At 38.0% G+C, this 27,239-nt stretch overlaps 1 protein-coding gene across 11 annotated transcripts in view; it reads left to right on the forward strand.

Moving 5' to 3' along the window:
* MCTP1 (multiple C2 and transmembrane domain containing 1) overlaps window positions 1-27,239 on the forward strand; it is a 612,722-nt gene that overhangs the window by 396,500 nt on the left and 188,983 nt on the right. For 6 of the 11 annotated variants that reach the window (XM_033179117.1, XM_033179113.1, XM_033179115.1 and 3 more), the window contains 3 exons: window positions 6,586-6,756; window positions 10,344-10,474; window positions 25,823-26,009. In XM_033179117.1, the coding sequence (XP_033035008.1) occupies window positions 6,586-6,756; window positions 10,344-10,474; window positions 25,823-26,009 (489 nt within the window). Of the gene's footprint in view, window positions 1-1,057; window positions 1,136-6,585; window positions 6,757-10,343; window positions 10,475-25,822; window positions 26,010-27,239 lie in introns of all 11 variants that reach the window. The other 5 variants (XM_033179110.1, XM_033179111.1, XM_033179112.1 and 2 more) reach the window with 1 other exon arrangement.

Consider the following 27,239-nt stretch of genomic DNA (forward strand, 5'->3'; position numbering starts at 1 on the left):
TACCATGAATTTCTTAGTCTCTATCAAAAAAAGGGAAATATAGGTGGGTGGGGGTGGAAATCATGGATTAGGTCTCAGCAACTCTAGATTCAAATCTCAGCCTTGCCAATCTCTAGTCATTTGGCTTTGAGTGGGGTACTTACCTTCTCTATACCTCAGTTTATTTACCTTAAAATAAGATTCCTGTCATGAAAAACACTGGAGTGTGAAAACAGCAGCATGTAATTGCTGCACAACAAATGTTCCTTTCTTTCTGTGTGATTTAATCCACCTTTCCGACTGCCCTAATCCAGTCTTCTCTGTTGATATTATTAAGGCTGACGACTCTAATCTCATCATAATACTGTTGTTAAGAAACTTTCTTTAACTGCTCCAGAAGACCTGTAATATAAACTTTCAGTCCCACCATGATAACTTCCCCTGAGGAGTTCCTGTTCAGCTGTATCTGTCTTAATCCATCCCTTGCTACTCTTGGTCTTGGTAGTGAAGGGATCTTTGGGTTACTTTTTCATAGCAAAGGCAGGAAAGGGAGGTGTCACGTGGAACAAAATTTCCCTATTAGTTTAGAGATACTTCTTTAATCATTACAAAAGATTTGCATGTGGGATGCAGGGTTAATATGATCTTATTTATTGCCTATTCATATCACATTTATTTTTTTGAAAGCGTATCACTATTCCGACATTTTGAAGCAGCAGACTTGGAAACAATTATTCTTTTCATGATTTCTCTTGCTATAGTTATTTTCTCTGATACACCTATTAACAAAAACCTGAAATCACTTAATTAGGCTCTATTACTATATAATCTCTGGGCTTCATTTCCTTGACCACTGCAGCATCATTCTACTAAAGAAATTAGTGGCTGGAAATTTAGAGTTGCGTTGACATTTATCTTCATTGTGCTATAAGACATTTTCTGACAGTGACTTGAGAGGCAAATACAAATTTTCTCAACTAATGTTTTCTGAAGAGTAATTCAAACTGCTGATCAAAATGAGGGGTTGAGAATGGTACAAACCTTCCCCGTACAGCTCTGATCATTCATTTCCATCCAGACGTGCAGCAGGCCAGCTCTTCCTGTCCTGGGCTTCTGCAAAGCAGAGCTGCAGAGTCCTTATTGCAAAAATGCACAAGTAAGTTCAACCATTCAGTTCATTTATTTTTTTTCTGAGCTTGCATGAGCTGTGATTTCTTTTTTTTTTTTTTTTTTTTTGAGACGGAGTCTTGCTCTGCTGCCCAGGCTGGAGTGCAGTGGCCAGCTCTCAGCTCACTGCAAGCTCCGCCTCCCGGGTTCACGCCATTCTCCTGTCTCAGCCTCCCGAGTAGCTGGGACTACAGGCGCCCGCCTCGTCGCCCGGCTAGTTTTTTGTATTTTTTAGTAGAGACGGGGTTTCACCGTATTAGCCAGGATGGTCTCGATCTCCTGACCTCGTGATCCGCCCGTCTCGGCCTCCCAAAGTGCTGGGATTACAGGCTTGAGCCACCGCGCCCGGCGAGCTGTGATTTCTGAGAGCCAACTTACTGTACTGAAAACCTATTCCTTATACTAACCTATTTTGTACATAGGCAAAGGAATTGTAATCTTAATTTTTTTCAAGGAATAATATAACTAACACTTTCTTTAAATTGCCAGCTCATTTGTTCTAAAATCTTACTAAAGATACCTGTTATGGACTAATTGCTTCATGCTTTGAAATCTGTATTGCTAACTGGTGTCTTGATATTCTTTATTAATTATGAACTTGGATGAATATTCCTTATGAAAGTGGATCCTAAACTTTGGATGGATGAGAATCACATGGGGCACATGCTGAAATACAGACTCGGCTCTACTCCATAAGAACTGAGTCACATCTCAGAGAATCATGCAATTCCAGCAAATTGACTGCTAGAATTTGAGAACAACTACCCTACAAGTTCAAGGATTGTTCTTTCCTTTTAAGGGCTTTGTTTTTGTTCTTTGCTTTGAAGAACTAGGTTGGTTTTTTTCTTTTTAGTCTTCTTGCCTTTTTTCTTGTCCCCCTCAACAAGACTTCTAATTCAACAAGGACCTAGTTGAGATCATTACCTTAGAAAACTAAGTACCAGCTGCAATATGCAAATCTTATTGAATGATATTTTGGATTTGTTTAATACTCTTTGCCCTTTAGGTGCTTTAAGTGATTTTGGTGGACTATCAACACTTCAATAAATATGTGTTATTTAGATATATTTATGAGAAAAATAATAAAGGAAGAAAAGAAGCACAACTTTTCATAATTGTTCAGTAGGGTCCTGCTTCTCTTTTTAAATACCCCAGATATCTAGACCAATATGTCTCCTAATCAGAACTAAAAAGTGACTTTAAATAGTATAAATAATATTAATGTTAATTTTTACAATTGTATTAATAGTTATTAGAACATAGAGAAGCCAGTGTGCATGCTCCACATAACTTTCAAAGCAAGGATTCTCACACTTGAGTGTGTATCAGAATCACCTGGCAGGCTGGTTAAACCAGAATACCCGGCTCCACTCCCAGAGTTTCTGATGCTGTTAGTCTGGATGGGGTCAGAGGATTCTAGTTTCTAAAAAGTTCCCAGGTGACATCAATGCCACTGGTCTGTGGACCACATATTTGAGAGATTTACTGTACAGAGGAAGGAAACTTTTTAAACAGAGCAGCAAGTGACTCAGAAGATACCTTGGAGAGCATCAGAATTCCATGGTTTGCAAAGTTTCTTTTTGCTGTGGTATTCTGCCCATCCTCACGCCTTCAATGAGCTCCCCAGAACTTTGATTTTAAAAATAAGTAAGAGTAATAAATGACTATCTTGAGCAAGCTAAATCTTCATTGTTGATGGAGTGTACTTCTTTCTCTGTAGGCCCCTGAACACACAACCTCCCTCCACCCGTAGGTACACACAGAAAAGGGTTGTTAGTACACTTAGGGCCCTGAAGTACAGCCTTGACAAATCAAAGATAAGAAAATTGAGTCCCAGAGAGAGAGAAACATGCCCAAGTTATATAGCCAGAAATTGCTAGGAAGATGTGAGTGAACATTTATGTTCCATGCTTATCTCTTCTGCTTTTGATTGCCTATGTTTATATCTTTTACCTTAACCTGTGATTTTATTTCAAGTCTCACTTCTTCACGCATAGACTAAATATTTAACAGTTTCATGACTATGCAGTTGCTCAATAAAATCTACAGTTGAATTATGGAGTTTCTTTGTAGAGAAGTACCATTTTGAACAAAAATTATTGAAGAAGAAAATATCACTTAAAAAATATCTGATTAGAATATCTTTGAAACTTTTTTATTTCTTCTTCTTAGCCTTATGCACAGGTCCCCATAATTACCATACCCATTAGCCCTGTTTTTATGAAGAAATGTTCTCCTTCTTCCTCCCACTTAGCTCCCCAAGTTGTTTTGGAAATGTTCTTCTGGGTTATAGAACAGCATTTCACAGCAACTAATGGCAGTAGGTAAAGTCTCTATTATGTTCATTTTATTTCTGTGAAAGCATAAAGGACCCCATGGAAAATGGAATCTTTTCTCCTCCTGTGAGCTTTACATGAGAATATGAACTTGACTTACAGAGTGAAAATGGCTTTTCTCCCCCTCACTCTGTAAGTCAATTTCATGTTCTCATGTTAAAAAATAATAATACGGTGAAACCCTGTCTCTACTAAAAAATACAAAAAACTAGCCGGGCGAGGTGGCGGGCGCCCGTAGTCCCAGCTACTCGGGAGGCTGAGGCAGGAGAATGGCCTAAACCCGGGAGGCGGAGCTTGCAGTGAGCTGAGATCCGGCCACTGCACTCCAGCCTGGGCAACAGAGCGAGACTCTGTCTCAAAAATAATAATAATAATAATAAATAAATAAATACCAGAAAACAAAATGAAAGGAGGAGCAAGCAAGGAAAGCACTATTTTAGACATGGCACTATTAAAGAAACTTACTTCACCTTGCTAATTGAAGACACTGTGTAACCTAGCTTGTACCCAACTACTATTTGACTGCTTCCAGAGAGCACATAGAAAAATGGCATTAAGTATATTCTTCAACAAGCTGAAATATTATAAATATAAACACATGTGGTCATATAATAGAAAAGTAAAAGGTAGTTTCGTAAATTAGCCATGTGCTCGCCACTTAACTGGAGAGTATCCTTTGGAAACATTTTGTTTAAATCATGATTACCTTTTAACCTATGAGAGAATCTCCAACCTAAACACTTGTATTGGGGAAGCTCAGGAATAAAGATGAGAAATATTGGGGTTCTAGTCACATATCTACCATTTATGAGCACAACCACTCTGAGTTCCATCAGTAAAATGGGGCTAAGAAGCCTTGCCTTCTGACCTCATGGGGTTTTCGTGGGAACCAAACGTTGTAATGTAGACATGTACACTTTTAAATTCTAAAGCTCTGTATTAGTTGGCAGCTATTAACTCCTTGATCTTTTCTAAAATAATTACTTCTTCTTGCTTGCTACATTTGTTTTCTTTGGTTCTTTCTTTGCTACTCATATTCCTTAAAAAAGTTTCCAATCCAAAGTTTAAAACCCAATTCCCTAGAGTCTGCTGTTAGAGGCAGTCTCAACAGCAGCAGAAGTGGTCAAACCAAGCAGTCATACACCAAAATCTACGGCTGGATTATATAATAATAAGTTGCATGAAACCTTAGAACTAAAACAAAGACCTTAGCCATAACTGGGTGCAACAAATTCTAAACAATTACTTTCATCTGAGAAATCCTCTGTTCAACAAAATCCAATGTGGAAATTCAATATATAGAACAGACAGGAGCAGTGGGGCTCCAGCTGAAGGGGGCATGGAGTTCTGCAGAACTTGCAGGTTCTCCATGAATTCTCCTTTACACTTCAGAACACATTTAAATGCTGCTTTTGAAGCTCACAGGGATGAAGAGTGTGTAGACAAAGGTCTGTATTGATATTCATAGGGCAGAGCCACCAGGCAAGGTTCAAAATGTGCTGTGTTCAACAAGGCAGGAAAATATGCAATGTGATTTTCAAAGATTTTCATTGAAATGTTCAAGTATTAGAAGTATTATCTTTTGGAGAATGTAGTTTTCATTTTCCTAATAGAAGCACTGTGAAATGATGACGATAAAAATATCGATGGTGTTGCTCTGGTATGGAAAAAGGTAGGAAGTCAAAGTGGGAGGGAGAGTTATACAAAATAGACTGTAACTTTGTAACATTAACGTATACAGGATTAGGTAGAAAGTAGTGCTAATCCATAATTTAGAAGTGTACTTTGAGGTTGAGAGGAATGTCGAATTTCTTCATGAAATGACTATAAGAAGAAAAAACATGTTTGATAATATGAAATAAACAATTTTTATAGTACTGCTTGATGTTGAATCCAGATTGAAAATGTTTTCACATTTAGTTACTTTCTATGGCTTGTTTTATGTCCTTTTTAGTTTAAAGAGATTATATGGCCATTTTTAGTAGACTTGCCAATTTTAATAAAAGTCTAAGCCAGGTGTGGTGGCTCATGCCTGTAATCCCAGCACTTTGGGAGTCTGAGGCAGGAGGATCACTTGGAGCTAGGAGTTCAAAGCTGCGGTGAGCTATGATCACGCCACTGCACTCCAGCCTGGTCAAGCAAGCAAGACCCTTTCTCTAAAAACAAAACCAAACAAAAGAAATGAAAATAAAAAATAAAAATTAGCTGGGTGCAGTGGTGCATGCCTGAGGCTGCTACTTGGGAGGCTGAGATAGGAGGATCACTTGAGCCCGAGAGTTTGAGGTTATAGTCAGCTATGACCACACCCCTGCACTCCAGCCAGACTGACAGAGCAAGACTGTTTCTAAACAAACAAACAAACAAAAAGAATATTAAAAGTTATTAAAGAAAATGTTCAGATACTAAAATGTAAAATAAATCCAGAAACATACTTGCCAATATAAATCACATGTGTAACTTTAAACATTTTAAATATTTGTGATGAAAGTTTTAGTATAAGCAAGACATCTTAGATGGGCGTATTGATTTTGTTTTCTATTTTGTGGTAACTTAAATTGTCCTTTAGTAATCTGATGCTCAATAATCTCCAAATGTGGCAAGAAAGAAGTTTTTAAACTACCTGAATAGAACTTGCAACTAATCTTACAATTAAAAACCACCCCTAAAATATGTTTATAACATAAATAAAGAGATCTTCAAAAACCTTAAATAGTTCAAAAATTAAATACCACAGTATGAATGAGGCCTTTGATATTTCTAACATTTATTGTATATATATTTTGGTATAAGCCTATTTGGCACACATGCAAATATTTTCTGATATTCTTGAAGTATCTACATCATGTAATCTTAAGAATTGAAAAGCTAGGCTGTATTTTGAACACTCAACTCTTTTACATTACAAATTTATCATGAGATGATAATTTCATAATTTATTAATTTTATAATTAACAAACAATAATTCATAATTATTTTAGTTTTAAAAAATTATAATTATCTATCCTTTATTTTTTGAAGAATCGTAACAGGAGAAAAGGTAATGCCAAAATGAGGTATTTGGGTTTAAAACACAATAACCTAACTCAATTTCATTTGCCAAAAGTTTCAGACCCAAAGTTTACGCCTATCAGACCTACACAGAAAATCACATCTTTGGAGAGGAATAGTCAGCATCACCTTGATTGAAGGGAGAGACCTCAAGGCCATGGATTCCAATGGGTTGAGCGACCCCTACGTGAAGTTCCGGCTTGGGCATCAGAAGTACAAGAGCAAGGTAACCATATCTCTATTGTGTTCCTGTCAATATTTGGAAGGCGTTGGTTGGTTAATAGCCCTGGTTTAGGAGATGAAACCACTAGATAATTTTTTAAATGCTTAACAAACTTTTTTTAACAACCTATCAGAAAACAAGACCAATAATTGTATAGCATTTTTTCATTCAGGTACTAGGTGACCTCACGTAAACTACTTGTCTATGTCCCAATTTCTTCATCTACAACATAGGAATAATAGTTGGAACTATCTCCTGGCATAGCTCTGAGGATTAAAACAATAACAGCCACCCAGAAAACACAGAGTTCATGCCTGGCACATAAAGTACTCAGAGTGTGGCTTTTTTTTTTTTTTTTTTTTGATGGAATCTCGCTCTGTCACCAGACTGGAGTGTGGAGTGCAGTGGCACGATCTTGGCTCACTGCGACTTCCGCCTACTGGGTTCAAGCAATTCTTCTGTCTTAGCCTCCCAAGTAGCTGGGACTGCAGGTGTGCACCACCACGCCCAGCTAATTTTTGTATTCTTAGTAGAGACGGCATTTCACTATGTTGCCCAGGATGGTCTCGATCTCCTGACCTCGTGATCCACCTGCCTCGGCCTCCCAAGATTGTAGCTTTTAACATTATTACAACTAGTGCTAATATCAGTATTACAAATAGCATTATTTTACATGCCATAAAAATCTTCATACGTTACTCTTAGACACTTTATCCAACCTGAATTGTACCAATGCAAATAGCAAATTTTAAAATTTATTAGAACAAATTACTTTGTCTCTCCATATCTTAGTTTTCCCATCTGTAAAAATGAGAGTTAAAATAATGCCTACCTAACAGAGTTACTGAGATTAAATGAATATATATTAGTTATGCATTTAAAGGGCTTAGAATACTTCCTTGTCCATAATGACTCAGCAAATGAAAATAGCAGAAGAGGAAGAATAACAATAGTAGTAAGAATATATCATATAGTATCGATTATATTAGTAGTAATAATATATTAAAAAATAATATTAGTGATATAAGTAATAATGAATAAGGGTCTAGTATTCATAGCTATATTTTTGGCACATGTCTTATGTTTTAGTTCATTCTCACACGTCTATAAAGAACTACCTGAGACTGGGTAACTTATGAAGAAAAGAGGTTTAACTGACTCACAGTTCTGCAAGCTGTACAGGAAGCATGGCTGGGAGGCCTCAGGAAACTTACAATCATGGCAGAAGGCAAAGTGGAATCAAGCATGTCTTTCTATGGCAGAGCGAGAGAGAGTGAAAAGGGAAGCGCCACACACTTTTAAACAACCAGATGTTGTGAGAATGCATTCACTATCGTGAGAACAGCAAGGGGGAATCCAGCCCCATGATTCAGTCATCTCCCACTAGGCCCCTCCTCCAACATGTGGGGATTGCAATACAACATGAGATTTTGGTTGATACACAGAACCAAACCATATCGTCTTATCTCTGTTGTAATGAACTATGTCCTCTTTAGTGGTCAGTTTTTACAGCTGTTATTCATAGACAGCTTAGGACAACTGATCATATCCATCTTGTATTAAAGATCACATTCCATTCCGATGGGCATTTATTCACCTTAGTGTCATAATTTCTATAGATTTTTGATAAACAGCCTGCTTAGGTCCCTTCCAGCCCAGGAAGTTTTCACTAGTACTTACGGTCGTTTAGAAATATCACAGAGCCCATCATTAGCAGGCAGTGAGTACTGCTAGCAGACTGGCTGGAGTGCCCACATGGAAAGGGAAGGCATTATATCCGACCTGAAGGAAATCATATAGGGAAGGCAGTCCTAAAAGAGAAAAATGGAAATTTAGTCTGTTTAAGGCCAGATAAGTAAAGACAGACCACACCCCAAAATACCATAGGAGTTCATCTGAGCCTGATTGTAAGACATTTAAATTATCATAGCCTTCATTTAGTGCCATTTTTTTTTCTGCCATGGGGCATAATAACATATATTAAAGTAGCTACTGATTCCAAAGATAGATACCTATGACCACTTCTGTCTTGTCCTTTCTTAGTTAGCACCATTTCCGTGTTCTACTCGGCTTCAAACATTACTTATTTTTATAGTTCTGCTCTTTAGGTATGAAATATGAAACCCAGCAATGGACATGTGTCTCTCTTTGCTCTTTCTTTCCTTGATCTATTGCGGATTAATTTCAGATTATGAACTTTAAAAATTGTGATTCATTTGCATTACCTTTGCATATAACATACTTCATTGCTTTCAAACTTTACATCTGAAGATTTGTCTGCCATACATTAAAAAGAGAAAAGGCCACTGCATGCCTTCCTGCTAAAAAGAAAGAACAAGGAAACAAATATGACTGTTGTTTAACCCAGTGGTAAATGGAATTTTAAAATGCCATTTCTATCAATATAGGTTACTTTGTTCATTGACTCTACTGTATAAAATGACTTATCTGAATACTTGAAGTTACAGAATTACATTTCAGATATTTTTCTTGTATATGCAACACAAAGAGTATATCCACATATATGTATGCATACATACATATGTGTACACATACATATATACTCATATATATTCATTTATTATTTCACAAACATTTTTGGCATATGGTTTTGGGGGAAGAGTCCTGAAGCTTTTTTTTTTTTGAGACAGAGTCTCGCTCTGTCGCCAAGCTGGAGTGCAGTGGCACAATCTCGGCTCACTGCAACCTCCACCTCCCAGGTTCAAGCAATTCTCCTGCCTCAGCCTCCCCAGTAGCTGGGACTACAGGCAAGCGCCATCATGCCCAGCTAATTTTTGTACTTTTAGTAGAGACGGGGCTGCACCATGTTGGCCAGAATGGTCTCGATCTCTTGACCTTGTGATCTGCCCACCTTGGCCTCACAAAGTGCTGGGATTACAGGCGTGAGTCACCTCACCTGACCGAGTTCTGAAGCTTTAATCGAAGACTTTGAGTTAGTGTCTAAATGCTAAAACATACTGACCTTAGATGTGTCACTTAAACTCTAGGTCTCAACTTATCCATCTATAACATGAGATACTACATCAGTGCTATAAGTCTAAGATAAAAATTTGACCACCCAAAAGCTACTTGCTTTTTTCTCCTGCTCTCACAGAAATTCATTGTGTGTTTTTCATGTACTCAAGTCAGGATTCCAATGTGTATGGCAAGTAAGAGAAAAAAAAACTCTGAAAATCCTCGTCCTCCTTTATTATGAGATGACGACTATGAGTTATATTTTAATGTATTAACTATGATTATGTAAAATATTGCTAGTATCTGAGTGAACTATTTCTTTCATAGATTATTACCTCTTATGCATAGTTTATATATCTTATCTGCTACTTAAGATAATCAAAGGATATCTTTTGATTTTCAGTACACATCCATTAAGGTCCATTCAGGTACTACTCAGTAAAGATGCTGGAGATTGAATGAGTCATCTCCATTATTTCTGTAATCTTTTTTTCAAATAGCACACAGCATGCGTTTCTAGATACTATAGTACCAAAAGTTTGATTTAGTGTCTCAGGTTGAAGTTTTTTTTTAAAAGCTGCTAGCAATATGACAATAATGATTTTTTTTTCCAGATTATGCCAAAAACATTGAATCCTCAGTGGAGGGAACAATTTGATTTTCACCTTTATGAAGAAAGAGGAGGAATCATTGATATCACTGCATGGGACAAAGATGCTGGGAAAAGGGATGATTTTATTGGCAGGTTTGTGCAATTTGTAACTTTTGGTTCATCCCTAGAGCATTTTTATTAAAAGAATATTTGCTGTAAGCCTGTTATTGTAAATGATCTTTACTGTTTTGAAGAAAGGGACTTTACCATGGTAAGGCAATGCTTGGATGAACTGAAAAATAGATTCAAAAATTGACCAGTAGGTGGCGGTTTTGACCAGTTGATGGACACAGGCTATCTGAATTTTGATATCCATTAATTTTCTCCAGATGTCAAAGTTATGGGAGTTGAAAAAGAGGAATTTCATCTGATATAAGATACATAAAGGAACAAAGAGCATATTCATAGTCTGTAAAGTGATTTAAGATAATATTTATTTTCATAAAGCATACTATCACCATAAAATACATTATTTTCTACAGCTCCCTACAAAGTAGACAATACTTGTAATCTCCTTGGAGTTCATAAATCGTAAAGAGTTCCCAAGTTTTAGTGTAGGAAGCATGTAAGTGAGGCAGATCCATGTTAATCTGATAACACAGTAAAGAAAGGAGTATTTTGAGGCTTAAATGACATTTTTCCACAAAGTCAGGGTTATTTTGAGTGACCACTTGAATCATATGAATCGTTTTCTTATTTTAAAGCCTATGTTTATATTTTTTGATAGTTATATATGTGTCTTTGTAGCAAAACACATTGAAACATGCCAATATTGAAATAAAGTGTAGTGTACCGAAAAATTGGTTAATTTTTTTAAATTAAAAAAATTCTTTCCTCATTGTAGCTTACATGAAACTCCAAGTCTTTAAGCATACAGCCTGAAGAAAATGTATACATCCTAAGAGTAAAATAAATTATACTCTGGAAAAGTAAGAACAAGAATCCAATCCAACATATTTATCTCTTGATTTTTTTATGATGCAGTTATATATATATCGTCGTCTTCATACGATTATATAGTGAGCGGTCAAAAATGAGCTTCAGGCAGCCTTTACTATTTTACTTGTAAAGTGAACCTGGAAAACACCACCATAATCTAATCCTACATTACATTTCAAGCCTTTTTAAAGCACAGGCCTTTATTGCACATGTTTTTCCCTTAATTAAAACACTATTTTCAGAGTTTTCTTAAAGTTTTATCTTGTTCTCTTTGGGATATACCACATCTGTTAATACATTAAATGCATTTTATTATAATTATATACCTAAGATTCTGTCTCCCTCAATAAGCCATGAGCTCTTTCGAGAAGGTACTATGTAGCTATTCCTCGAATGATGAGTTCATTTTCTTTGGTTATAATAATATTAGTTATATTTGGTGACCACAAGATAATCAGAATGATGGGCGTGTGTAACTTGCTACCTCCACCTTATTTCTTTGTATTCAAACTTTCTTATCTTGGTAAAATGATGAAGATTATGCTGCAAATATGCTGTCTTCCTGTATTTCTAGGTATATATTACATTCCTTCATATCCCTTCTTCTCTCTATTTTTTTTTTTTTTGTATGATGACAGATGTTCTTTTATATATTTTTTCCTTTGGTAAGAATTTTCCAATTTAAAAACTGAAAATTTCTAAGGCCAATTGGGACTGATCATTTTCTTTTCCTCTCTTAATAACATTATGAGTTCTTCAAGAGCAGACATGGTTGACACAGAGGTGGACCTAACTATCTCACTTCACCTTGTTCCTAAAGATTTTTCATATTTTGGCTAATTTTTGAGAAAACAGTGACAAATTTCTGGATGGAAGATCAGAAGGATTGTTCCAGATACCTGTGGAAGCTTGAAAAAGAGAAGTCTATTTTCGGTCATATACCAAACTTAATTGCCTATGAAAGCAATTTAAGCCCAAAAGGTTAGAGTGAAATGAGCACAGGTGTAGACAAGACAGCTCTGGAGTAATGGTTTATACTGGTTTACACAATGAAAGGAATCAGTGTTGAATTTTGAGATACTGAAAGGTGGACAATAGAAACATGTTGCACACTCCTAAATTAGCAAGGTTGCCTTTTGCAGAAATAACTGTGATGCATCATCATTTCAAATCTTTTTGATATCCAGATAGCACTGAAAACTCTAGATCTCTAAATTGATGCTTGTTAAGCTGCTGAAAAGCAACATATTATTATACCTAAGTATCAGGCAACTGTGTTTATTTATTTGAAACTTGCATGGAAACAGTGGAGATAATACAGATTATAATAGAATTACTTAATTCCTAGAATAGTTTCAAAGAATTGACTTACTTTCCAATTAAATTTGAGTACTCCGGGTAAAGTAACAGTCATACAACTGTCATCATAATCTTCTGTCCTCTTTTGCAAGCTCTCACTGCAACATTCTGTGTCTGTGTTAATTTTGAAAGTAGAGACTATTCTAGGAATTTGCTGGAGGCTTGTGAGTAAGTTTAAAGTTGGCCATAGAGGGTGATACTATTCCTTTGATGGCTAGTAACATTTTTTAAGGGTACTGTCTAAACTGAGTCCCAAATCTGAGAACACTTGTATGGATTACATTATCTATATAAATGAGTTTATTATGCTATGGTTTATAATTGTCTATTTCATTTTCCATTTTTGGTCATATATAATGATTTTTTATAATACATTTTGTAAATGCAAACTCAATAACAGACTTTGTTTCATAATATTTAATAAGAACAAGAGTGGCTATGAATGAAAGAGCCACTTGCAAATCTGGAGTGTCAAGGAGTTAAAACTATTTTAGTACTGAACTTTACCCACTTCCATTCTTTAGTTTTTGTTTTTGTTTTTGAGACAGGGTCTGGATCTGTCACCCAGGCTGGAGTGCAGTGGTGTGATCTCGGCTCACTGCAACCTCCACCTCCTGGGCTCAAGCAATCCTCCCACCTCAGCCTCCCGAGTAGCTGGGACCACAGGCATGCACCACCATGCCTGGCTAATATTTGTATTTTTGGTAGAGGCAGCATTTTGTCATGCTGCCAAGGCTGGTCTCAAACACCTGAACTCAAACAATCCACTGGCGTCGGCCTCCCAAAGTGCTGGGATTAACAGGTGTGAGCCATTGCGCCCAGCCCCAACTTGCATTCTTACTTGAACTAATATAGTCAGGCATTTGCCCCTAGCAATCCACCAAAACTGCTCCTGTCAATGTCACCCAAGCCCACCACGTTGTTCAATTCAATGACCAGTTTTCAACCTTCGTCTAACCTGCCCCAGCAGCAGTGCTGGATTTAGCTGACCCCTTCCTTACTTTGAAACACATTTTTCACTTGCCTCCCAGGACAACATATACTCCTTGTTTTTTTCTTACCTCACTGCATGCTCCTTCTTGTCTCCTTTGCAGGTGTTTCCTCATCCCCTCATATAGTTCTGGAAGGCCTCAGAGCTCACTCTTTGGGCATCTTCTTCATCTGTACTGGCTCCCATGGTTCATCCATTCACCCAGCTCCACTCCATAACTCTTCTCTGCATTCCAGATTCCTGTATTGCACTGCCTGCTTGATATCACTATGTGAAAGTCTAATAGGTTTCTCCAGTTTAGAATGTGCAAAGCTAAGGCCGGGGGCGGTGGCTCAAGCCTGTAATCCCAGCACTTTGGGAGGCCGAGACGGGCGGATCACGAGGTCAGGAGATCGAGACCATCCTGGCTAACACGGTGAAACCCCGTCTCTACTAAAAACACAAAAAACTAGCCGGGCGAGGTGACGGCGCCTGTAGTCCCAGCTACTCGGGAGGCTGAGGCAGGAGAATGGCGTAAACCCGGGAGGCGGAGCTTGCAGTGAGCTGAGATCCGGCCACTGCACTCCAGCCTGGGCGACAGAGCGAGACTCCGTCTCAGAAAAAAAAAAAAAAAAAAAAAAAGAATGTGCAAAGCTAAACTTCTAACCTCCAGTCCCACACCTCCTTCTGGCTTCTGCTCTTCCTTCAGGCTTCTCTTGTTTGTCGCTAACACCAAAAATCATGGAACCATGTTTGATTCCTTTCTTTCTCTCACTCTCATCAAATCAATCAGCAACCTGATAATTTTTCTTCAAAACATATTGAGGATTCTCGGCCTCTCATCATCTGTATCATTATTATTGTGGTCGAAGCCAGCATCAAATTTCATATGGACAATAGCAACAGCCTCCTGTTCTTCCTTCCACACTTCCCCACCCACAACAGTCTGTTTCCAATTAGCAGCCAGAGTAATATTTCTAAAACAAAAATAAAGTAACTTAACTCCTCTGTTCCGAACCCTTTAATTGTTTTGCATTGTAATCTAGGGAAAACCAAAGTCCCTTCAGTGGCCTATAAGACTTTGCACAATCTGGCGTTGTTGCTTGTCTACCATGAACTTCTGCTATTCTGCCTCTCCCAGTCCTTCACTCACTTTCAGCCAACTGGCCTTTCTGCTATTCCTCAAGGCATACCAGACACCCTCCCACCTCAGGACCTTTCCCTCTATCTAACTGTCTTCAGAGATCCACTCACCTGCCTTGCTTCTTCATCTTGTTTAGCTCTGTGTACCAATGTCTCATCAGGGAGGCATCCATACCAAGCCTATTTAAAATTGAACCTTATTTTCTTGGCATCCCATTCGGCTATTCTGCTCTGTTTTTCTCCATTAAAGCAGCCAGCATATGGCAAACTATGCATCTCATTTATATTATCATTTATTTTCCCTCATTAGAATGTAAGCTCCACAAGGGCAGGGATTTTTTGAGTCTTTTGTTCACTGCAACATACTCCATACCTAAACAAGTATCTGGCACGAAGCACGCAGTAAATATTTCCTGGGTTTGAATAGAAATCCCTGAAGCTTGATTTAAGACTGGAAATTATGGCTCTTTGTCAGACAAATGCTGATCTGATACCAGGCATTAATTGAAAGGCAATTAGAACAACATGACTTAGTTGAAGGTAAGAAAGTTTCAGTGTAATTGTGGAAAGATGATTGAATATAATGCAAAAGAGAATAATGAATTAGTTAAAGTATAAAAGTGTCTGAACAATCTTTATACTTCAGTAATAATAAATGGCCATGTCTGGGGAAAAAGTAGGCTGTACATTTACCAAGACACTTACTATAACTTTTTATCATCATTATATCTACAGAGCTATCTGGTTGTAAAACTTTACACAAAAGTAAATTTACCATAAATGGAAAGAAACAATAATAATAATGCTTTACAACCTACAGGGCCCTATTATACACGTTAGCTCAACACTCTGGGGTAGCAGGGATGGTTCATATTATACCAGTTTTGCAGATGCAAATAGTGAGGCTGAGGGCAGTTAAGAGGTTGCTCAGCCAGTGGGGTGATTGATCTGAGGCTCAAATCCAGAGTTTCCTTACTCTAAAGCCCATGCTTATTTCACCACACTCTTGTATTCAGCTTGCTGTCCCGGAGCCATGGGGTGCTCAGTAAAATGCCAAGTACTCGGTAAACCAACTTAGGTGATGCACACCATATTGCAAGTTTGAACAACAAATTTTACCTGTCACTGAACTACAGATTTCAAGTGAAGGTGAAATAATGTTAATCTGCATATAATTATTTAACTTTCTGATCACCTGCATTTTGGCAGGCAAGACGGACTGCCCCCTTTACGATAATCAGCTAATAAATCCCCATGATTGTTACACTTTTATGCAGAGCAGTAATCTGAACAAATTGACTGCTGACAGCTGCGGTAAATTGCCAAGAATGAGTGCTGTCAGAGAACAAGTTGTTTTTATGAACGTGCAGAATAAGTAAATCCCGTGTCATGCAATTTTATTCAGTTGGAGTTATTTGCAATCCAATATAGCAAGATTTACAGCATTATTTATTAGTGTGCAAAATGCTTGTTTATCTTTAAAGTGGTGTTGATTTGGGGTACATATATTTTAGGTTGGTGAATTGCTACTGACTTTGTTGCATTGTTCTAAGGGCCTAGGCATTTGGTGCTACCTGTGACAACCAAATGCTACCAATGTAAACTTGAGTCAAGGGCTTAAGTTTAACAAAATTCTTATTAATGGTATATGATAAGAAAAATGTGTTCTGCACTGGTAAGTTCTGGGGGAAGAACAAATGCTTTCAAAATCTACGGCCATAAAAATAAATCTATGGCTCTCTCTACTGCTGAGGAGAAGAGAATGTGAGCTATTTAGATGCACACGAATGTGCGTTCAAGTTCAGTGTGGCGAATGAGGAAAATAGCCTTTGACTTTGGATAAAAACCAAACTAGTGTTTTCTTGAGGTTGAAAGTCAATGCATTTGAGCATTTGACACTCCATAGATTCTGATTTGGAACGTTTTTCATTTGTGACACCAAAACGATAATGCTTCTTTTTTTTTTTTTTTTGAGACGGAGTCTTGCTCTGCCGCCCAGGCTGGAGTGCAGTGGCCGGATCTCAGCTCACTGCAAGCTCCGCCTCCCGGGTTTACGCCATTCTCCTGCCTCAGCCTCCCGAGTAGCTGGGACTACAGGCGCCGTCACCTCGCCCGGCTAGTTTTTTGTATTTTTTAGTAGAGACGGGGTTTCACCGTATTAGCCAGGACGGTCTCGATCTCCTGACCTCGTGATCCGCCCGTCTCGGCCTCCCAAAGTGCTGGGATTACAGGCTTGAGCCACCGCGCCCGGCATGCTTCTTTTACTTTCTACATAAATAAGAGCAGGAGAAATCCTACTGCATTATTAATCTGAAAGCACAAGGACAGCTAGCCAGAAAATTCTAAACGGAAGAGAAGATTTTTTAAAAAAATAAAATCATTGTATTTTACTATTTTTTTTTTTTTTAATGATTGAGTGAAAATAGCTCATTAGGGACACAAGCAATATTTAAATAAAGAATGGAGTTTGTCATTGATTTTTGTATTGTTTTTTCATAAACTCAACCTAAACAAAATATATTAGGATTTTAATCCCTTTTCTTTAATGAGTTACTGTTTGTTCATCTGAAGATTTTCTCAGAAAGGCTGTACTCATTGTAGTATTTTTAAAATAATTGGCAAAGTTCTCAAAGACAGTTTCCATACACTGCTGTAGGTACAGTGTGTAGTTTACCTTCATGTCAGTGAATAGGGAATTATAGAAGTTTGCAGAAGTATACCCAGGTAAAGCAATCTCCCCAGAGACAGTTGAACAGTGACAACTTCTAACAACAGAAAGGCAATAACAGCATTTAGCGTTTTGTAATGTCAGAGATAGAGTAAAAACTTCTGGGGAGTCATGGAACTTGAAAACACTTCAGCAGCTACATATGGAATCTTTTTAATGCAAACATTTCAAAGAGTCATATATTAATTTATAACATGTTACGTTATGCAAATGTAAAGTAGTTCTCATATATTAAGAAATCTCAAAAAGCTTCATACATGTATTATTCAATTTGATAAAAATTAAGTAAAATTGTGCTTTTTAAAATCCCCCCCTCATAGAGGCATGTCTTCCCATTCTGAGTGTTTTATGTTTAAATGTTTTGCTAGTCATGATGGCTTCAAAATCTCTTTAGTTAGTACTTTAAGGCATAATATATACTTACATGTTCATTGTTGAAGAGAGCTGATGGAAATTTCCTCTTGATAATTTTGGATTGTTTTGACGGATCACTTGACGGATCTGATTCTAGCACCATTGCTTTGTGAGCCATAGCGGGGCTGACATAGAGCTCAAGTGGAGTAGAAGTGTCGGCTCGGCAGATTCTTGTTTATCATTGCTGTTCACTTGTGCTTGCTCAATTAGCGTTATCTTCTATCCACAGTTCCTTTGGTGGGATCTTTTAAAGCCAATTGTCCGTTTTGTGAGGATTAGTTTAGTTAAAATTAGATTATATAATCTCTAAATCCACTTAATAGTTCATGTATGAACTGCAATTCAGGAAAGGCGAGTGAGCCCCAAAGGGTGCCACCGTCGACCCCTTCATGTTAGCCATGCAACTCCTATGCCTCCCTCAAAATACTTGAGGCCTGTGTGACTTAGCTGATGTATGTGCCACTTGTATTCATGTGAGTATTAGATATTGATGAGGCTTGATTTCTGTCTTACTTTTAAGGTAAAAAATAATTGCAAATGGTTCTAACATGTACTTTCTATACCCCAGGGAACTCATACGAACACACCCAGGGTGCTAATCACAAGACTGTTTCATCTGGGAAGGAATGTTGTGGGTCACTGGTTCGGAGAGAGCAGATGGAAAGGCAGGGGAGAAAAATGGTGATCAGAACGCTGAGATTTTTCTCCTTGAACTTTTAGAGAATAACATCACCATATAAAGATGATGACTATTCCTTTCACGTGCTTACATAGTTCAACTGTATATAGTTTATTTTTTTAATGCAGAGAACTTCAAGCTCTGATATGGAAGTCAGAAAACATGGTTTAAGTTCTTGTTATCACTTAATTTTTCTAAGTCTTAGTTTTTCCTCTCTCTGAGGTACCATCCCTGACAGTGGGAGTGAGAAAGAAAGAACATGAGGCAGGGACTACGAGGAAGCATTTGTAGAATGAGGGAAAGTAGCTCTACAATTGACATGGTTTGGCTGTGTGTGTCCACCCAAATCTCATCTTGAATTGTGGCTCCCATAATTCCCATTGTTGTGGGAGGGACCCAGTGGAAGGTAATTGAATCATGGGGGTGGGTCTTTGCCATGCTGTCCTTGTGATAGTGAATTAGTCTCATGAGATCTGATGGTTTTATAAAGGGGAGTTCCCCTGAACATACCCTCTTGCCTGCCACCATATAAGACACAACTTTGCTCCTCATTCACCTTCCACCGTGATTGTGAGGCCTCCCCAGCCATGTGGAACTGTGAGTCAATTAAACCTGTTTCCTTTATAAATTACCCAGTGTTGGGTATGTTTTTATTAGCAGCATGAGAGCAGACTAATACAAAAATCTCTTTTAGATTTGAGTCTGTTCTGGTTATTCTGTTGATTCATTAACTGATGAGTTGAATTTGATACAGATCGCTTGAATTTTCAAATACGAAACTAAGGCAAACGTGATAGTATAACTAGATAATACATTTACATAGCACTTTCAACTTTTCAAAGTACTTTTTCATCCATGATTCCTGTGTTCTTACAATTCTTTGCAAAGAGAAGGCATGTTTTTTTAAAAAAATTTCCGTTCAATAAATGAGGAAAGCTGAAGTACGAAGAGTTTAAGTGACTTGCTTAATATCACAATACTAATGAATAATTGGGATTTATTAAAATTTCAGTTTTCTGAACCCCCAGCCATGGACTCTGAAGTCAAATAACTTTCTTCAGAGTAACACAGAATCTATGCTCATTCTGAAGTAAGGATCTGAGAAACCTGAAGGTTTAGAAGGGGCTGAATCTCCAAATTCTAAGTGGACCTAAGACATTAACCCTTAATGAATAGTTAATGAATGAATTAATTAGTGAGTGAAATAAGTATTGGGGAGAAGTCAAACCACTTTCTAGGAAGACAATATAGAAGTGGTAGAATGAGCACATTACACACTAGCACTGGCTCTGCCACTGTCAAGCATTGTCACCAAGGGTAAATTATTGGCCTCTCTGAGCCTCCATTTCCTTGTCCATAGTACTTTAATACTTACAGTGCCCCAGCTATATTCCAGTTGCTGTGCCATATGCTGAGAATAAGATATTGTTCCTGCCCTCGAAGCATTTCAGGTTATTGAGAAAGACAGCTGCAAGTTATTTCAATGAGAATTGGTAAAAATTAGACATGCAAAGATGAGATACATCGTCTCAGGCTGAGGGCATGCCTTGTCCAAACATAAAGAAACAGGTGCATTCTAGCATGGATGTTGGGAGGATTATAAGGCTTCTGGAATGATAAGTTGTAAGAGAAAGTGCATTAGCAAGTGACACATAAGCTGATGGTAAGTCATGGAGGGTACTGTTGACTGGCTAAGGATATATTGTAAATAGTACAAAGCCAGGGAGGGACATGGTCAAGTTTATGTTGTAGACATCCATACAGAGAGGGTTGGACTGTAGCAATGGTTTTTGCCTTAGGCCAGTTTCTAGAGAAAAATGGAGCATGAGGCAGTGATTGAGTGTTGGTACTTTATTAGGAGGTACCATCCCAGACAGTGAGAGTGAGAAAGAAATTCCTAGGGAATACTAGGAAGCAATGAAAGGAAATATGTTCATGGGTTGGTCACTGTTTCTGGTATTTCAGAGATATAGCTGGCTGCTTAGCAGGTGCATCCATATGGCCACATGTGCACAGGCCATATGGAGAATTACATTTTGGCACAGTTTGTGAAAGGGAAGAGGAGTGGGACATTGTCTTCCCATCTCCTATTACGTTGATCGCAGTTCACCCTACAAGGAGATAACTTCTGCACTGTTTCATGCAGCTTCCTTGGCAGTTGATCTGGGAGCCAGATACAATCTTCAGAGTGCAGAAGTGCAGAAATGGCTTTAGAAGTGGCTTTAGAAGTGCAGAAGTGGCTTTGGAAGTCAGAAATTCAAAGTATATGGCAGCTAGGCCTGAATGCACCTTGGCAGAAAAGGGGAATGCCTAACTCATTTGGGATAGTGAAAGATCAGCCAGCCCTAGGTGGGAGACCCATGAGGACCCAAGCATGGGTTTGGGATGAAGAGCAGCCCTTTGGGGAGGCACAGCCATAGGAGCAGCTGAGGCAAAGTGAACAGCTGAGGACTTAGGAGACCATGGCTCCAGGAGAGCCTAGGGAGCTATATAAGCTGTGTCAGGTAAGTTTTCAAACCACAGATACCAACCCTTAATATAAAACAGATGTCAGGGGAGCTGCTCTGTGAACCAAGGAGGATAGTCTACACCCCTTTTTCCCACACTGCCACCCATAATGGCCTCTGAGGCACACCCTACTGCTCTTTGCAATACAGTCTGAAATTAGATGAGACAGGATGAGATGCCTTCTTACACCAACATTCAGAAGCTTTTTTAGCAATACATCTGAGGAATAATATTTCACTGCCTATAAGATAATTTTGTTTTCTTAGCTTTTTGATTTGTGGAATTGCAAAGAAAGGAAGAGGCAGCAAATGTAAACATAGAGTTACAACAAATTGTGGAATTTGAGGGTTTGAGAATTTAAAGTTCATCTGCACATGAGAAAACTGAAATTCAAGAAGATAAGTTATCTTGAAAGAGGTCACATGAGTAATTAATGTAAGACTGAGGTCTAGAACCAAGGGAATCTGACTCTCAAACCCGAGATCTTTTCTCTATGTACGTATCTGTGAACGTATGTTGGGAGTTCATAAATTTGTTTTGATGCTTTTTAGATTTTGTGTTTTTATCTTGATAACATTATAAAACCGTTACTGTATGCCTCTCCTGAACCATCTGGATGGCCACTTACTACTTCTATATTCAAACGGTAGTGAAATCTCCCTTTGTTCAGGACATAACAGTACCAGTGAGCCAAATACAGAAGAATCTACCCCATAAAAATTAGTACTGTATTCACATTGCACTAGACTATGTTGTAAGAGTTCCATCCTTGAATATATTTGTTCAAAAGTTATGTGGGAATAGCAAATGCTTTTTCCCCACCCAATTCCAGCAACAATTTGATTTGATACCCATCAGTGAAGCTTTAAGTTTATCCTCAAGCTAACAAGAAAACTTTGCTTAGTTCTAGGTGATACTTCATTTAAAATGGCATCTTACTCTCGAGTAGAATATTTAGATAAATAAGAGATCCGAATAACCTTAACTAGCACAAAGAACCTTAAAGACATTAAATACTCTCTTGTCTGATATATTTATGAAACGGACATTCTCTACATTGGAATTATTAAAGTCAAAATTCTGAAACACTGAATATAGCACAGGACCTGAGATAAACTATTTCTTTTTTTTTTTTTTTTTTTTTTTTTTGAGGCGGAGTCTCGCTCTGCCGCCCAGGCTGGAGTGCAGTGGCCGGATCTCTGCTCACTGCAAGCTCCGCCTCCGGGGTTTACGCCATTCTCCTGCCTCAGCCTCCCAAGTAGCTGGGACTACAGGCGCCCACCACCTCACCCGGCTAGTTTTTTGTATTTTTAAGTAGAGACGGGGTTTCACTGTGTTCGCCAGGATGGTCTCGATCTCCTGACCTTGTGATCCTATTTCTATGAGTACCCCCAATACTGAAATTTTAGTTGTTACAGAAAAGCATAATATTCCCTATAAATTTATATTGTTAATTTAAATTTATTAGTTTCATAGTTTCAAAATTCAATTTATAAATTTTTCTTAATCATCATATAAAAACAATAACTTATAGCCTTCTTCTCTTGTTTATATAGATTTTTAAAGCATAAAAATAACATATTTTCATACTTGGAAACTGAGATAATTCTTTGTTAAAAATAAGTCCAGACACAAAGAGGGGAACAACAGACACTGAGGTCTCCTTGAGGGCAGAGTTTGGGAGGAGGGAGAAGATCAGAAAAAGTAACTATTGAGTACTAGGCTTAGTACCTGGGTGACAAAATAATCTGTACAACAAGATCCTGTGACAGGAGAGTTTACCTATATTACAAACCTGTACATGTGCCCACCAAAACCTAAAATAAAAGTTTGAGGGAAAAAAGTCAGCTGAGTGCGGTGGCTCATGCCTGTAATCCCAGCACTTTGGGAGGCCAAGGTGGGTGGATCATTTGAGGTCAGGAGTTTGACACTAGCCTGGTCAACATGGTGAAACCCTAGCTCTACTAAAAATACAAAAAAAAAAAAAAAAAAAATCAGTAAGCCTGATAGTGGGCACCTGTAATCCCAGTTATTTGGGAGGCTGAGACATGAGAATCGCTTGAACCCAGGAGACAGAGGTTACAGTGAATTGAGATCATGCCACTGCACTCCAGCCTGGGCGACAGTATAAGACTCTGTCTCAAAAAGTCCAGGGCTGGGTGTGGTGGCTCGTTCAGCACTTTAGAATGCTGAATCGGGTGGATTGCTTGAGCCCAGGAGTTCGAGAGCAGCCTAGGCAACATGACAAAACTCCATCTCTACAAAAAATACCAAAAAAAAAAAAAAAAAATCAGCCAGGCCTGGTGGCACGCACCTGTAGTCCCAGCTACCTGGAGGCTGAGGTGGGAAGAATCACCCGAGCTCGGGAGGTCAATGTTGCAGTGGGCCATGGTCATGATCGCACCACTGCACTCCAACCTAGGCAACAGAGTAAGACCTGGTCTCAAAAAAATTAAAATAAAAATAAAAAAGCCTAGATATTACCCAGTTTGAGAAGCACTGTTAACGGTGCTTCTTCCTGGCATGCATGATTACTTAGAGTGGTGGAGAAAAGCCTAGATCTTGGATTCCAGAGTCCTAGGTTCAAGTGGACTCCGCTAATAACTAACCATATGTCTCACCTCCGTCATGTACCCTCCCTGGCCCTCAGTTTTCTCATTGGTAAATTAGGGAGACTGCAAGAATCACGAATCCTTCTGCCTACTGGAGCAAGGTAGAATAATTAAGTGAAATAGGCCAGTATGGGGAACAGTAACTAATTCAGAGGACATTTACCTTGTATTTAAAAATATTTATATTCAAAACTTTTTTAGCACAAGTAAAACAACAAATCTATGGATCAGATTCCATCTGAAAACTGCCAGTTTGCAAAGCCTAACTTATATAATCTTGAGAGCAGCTTCCCCACCTGTAAAGCATTAAATGCAATGACTAATATAAATTAAGAGAAACCAACATCTATATGATCAGTACAAAGTGGTGGTGGCCATAGAAGAAAATCCTTCAGAAGACATCAATGCGTTTTAGTATTTTAAGAGTGCTGCAGCATCATATAAAAAAGGAAGGGACCAGGAAATGCATGATCAAAGTGAGTGGAAAAAAAAGAAACAACAAAGTAAGTGAAAGACTTTTCTTGGTTCCAACTGTATCCAACCAAAAATATTGTCTGAATTATAGTCTCTCGTCAATTCTCTAGTATTATACTCTCTATCCAAGTCAGAGTTACAAACTATGGGCCCAGCAGTGTGTCAGGTGCTGGAAAGATCTCTAAAGATAATACCTTTTTTTTATTAGAGAATGTGTTTGAATGGTTGTTTTCCATTGTAAAAAATTTTAACCTCAATTTGTTCCAGGTGTCATTGATAAGAACTTAATTCCAATTAAAATTAAAATATGAGATAAGGGATGTGATATGTTTTTTCACCCTTCAGAGTTTGAGGAGACAGCACGAGAGTACCTTGGAATGGGTATTATGATAGCAGAAACAGTGCAGTTATTTGACATACATTCTACCTTCAGGAAGATGTTTCCAGACTTGTACAGACTCTAATCTCTCAATTTCTCAATAGTTAGCATTTAGTACACACGGACTTTCTGCCACTGACCAGGGCATTGCTTATTGTTTTCCCTTCTTACATCAATATTCCTCTTCCTCCCATTTGTGTCTAGTCCCAGACATCCCTCATATTAACCAATAGGCAAAAATAAAAGGCCTATTGAAATATTGGACTTCAGTTCAATATCTGCGATCACTCTTGCTAAAGAGATGTTTGAACTCAACTATAAGCTTTGAAACACTGTCCATAGGAGTTTAGTTTAAAAGCAAAACCATAAATACCAAATAGAGTGAGGAATAAGAAACAGCAAGAGTTTAATCTGTCTCTGACCACTCAGTTTATGGTAGGTTACCACATTTATTCTTATAATTGGCTATTTCCTGTTTTAAATGCCTTTTACTCATGCCTGCCACCTTTCTCTCAGTTTATTAGCCTTGTGGTCACCACATTACCTTTCTCTTCAAAATCAATTGACATTTTAATGAAAAGCGTTTTCAAGGTATTAGCTCTGAGAGAGTGGCACACAGAGCATGCACTGCCACATTAGAAAGTCACTCAGCACAACTCAGGTGCATAACACTTGAGATATTATGTTTTAAGGAGATTTATGTGTTTTTATTTAGATTTATATAGTGTACTGTGAATACATTGGCATGGTTTTAAAAAATGTAAAACGTATGGCATCACAATGATACATATTCTGTTCACCGCTTAATAACATTTATGAATGAGGGGGAAACATCCATTTATTAAAAGTAACACAAAAATTCAGAATTTTGGTAGTTAGTCTCTCTAGATAGCTCACATCATTTTTTCTATAAGCAAAGCCCAGTGACCTAATTCCTTAGGCCACCTAGAGATAGGAAGTCCTTACCACTTTATGAATACCGTGATAGTGAGTAATAATAGAATTTCAGATTAGCATAGTTTGTGTATCTTACAGGAAATAAACAATTACAGACCCTATGATAATCAGGGTCTGAATTTTGTTAAGAAAGTCAGCTGACTTCAAAGATGTTTTCTTCCAGTGGTCCAAATAATATTTCTATTGATTTATTTTTCATAGAGCTCTGAACAGCTGTTTGATATGGCAAAAAAAAAAAAAAAAAAAAGCCACTTGCTGATTCAAAACATTTGTCTCTAGGTGCCAGGTCGACCTGTCAGCCCTCAGTAGGGAACAGACGCACAAGCTGGAGTTGCAGCTGGAAGAGGGTGAGGGACACCTGGTGCTGCTGGTCACTCTGACAGCATCAGCCACAGTCAGCATCTCTGACCTCTCCATCAACTCCCTGGAGGACCAGAAGGAACGAGAGGAGATATTAAAGAGATATGTACGTATGTAACCCTCCTCCTTCTAGAGTCACATGTGACTAGAAGAGGTTGTAAACAATTTACCTGGAGGGACAGAAGTACTTCTGAAAAGCTGTCTGTTGGAAGAATTGGCACAAGTAAAAAGCAGAGTGAAAACAAATGCCACCCAGACCTTTGCAGAAGCACTTGCATTACCCACCCATGTCTAGAGACTTGATCTTCTCTAGAATCTCTTCCAGAGGAAATTCTGGATTCTGAGATTCTACTCAATGATTTTATCATGCAGGGATGCTGCCCATAAAGGAAGGCCAGGTTTACATAACATGACTTTAAAATTAATTTATTGATTCTTTGTAGCTGCAATTAAAATTTCTTTGTCTTTCCAAGTTTGAGATGGAGTTAATGGTACTTACGTTAATTAGTACCTTGGTAACTAAAGAGTATTCACAGGAGTGATTTTTATTTTCAGCTGCTCAGGAAAGCCTCACTTCATTCCTTTAATTTTTTTAATTGAATATGAAATCGAATTAAAGGAAGCCTCCTTCTTTTTGATCGAATGTGGAACGATAGTATGGAATAGTGAATCACTAAAATGACTACCCTCCTCAAATTTTACCAAACTGAAATATTCACAACTAAATCTTACTATTTCCCAGCATCCTCCCACTGGACATTTCCCACCATGTAGTTTTCTTGAATCAACAGAGAGGGGAGCTCTTACTCCACCATTCTCTCTCAATGGAGGTTTGAAAAAGTAAATGCCTTAGTACCCATGAAGCTGGGAAAAAAGCTTTTCCACTTAAAATGACAAAGCTTGTATTGTACAGTGCCGCCAGGTGTTTAGAAGGCTCCTCTAGACACTCAGCCATGAAACCAAGCTCCAACTAACAAAGAACCACTTTTTTTTGGACTTTAAAATATTCCTATTTGCTGACTGACATCCTTTCAATAACTGAATTTAATAAAGATGTACCTTATCAGGCTGTGCAGATAACATGAAGTGCTGGTACTAATGCTCTACAATATTCTTCAAACAGATTAGCAGGATGTGCGCTTCAGTAAATTTATTCTGGCTATCTCCACTGAATCAGCTGTCTGCTAATGCTTGTTCAACTCATCCACCAATGGTGTTATCATAAACAATTTAATAGAGGTGACTTAGCAAGGCTAAATAGTATATATTTTTAAACTACCTAAGAGCCTAAGATATTGTGTGACATCTTCTAATATATAATTGCAATTATGAAGAT

Source organism: Trachypithecus francoisi, unplaced genomic scaffold, assembly GCF_009764315.1.
Source record: "Trachypithecus francoisi isolate TF-2019V2 unplaced genomic scaffold, Tfra_2.0 Lachesis_group2, whole genome shotgun sequence".
NCBI lineage: Eukaryota > Metazoa > Chordata > Mammalia > Primates > Cercopithecidae > Trachypithecus > Trachypithecus francoisi.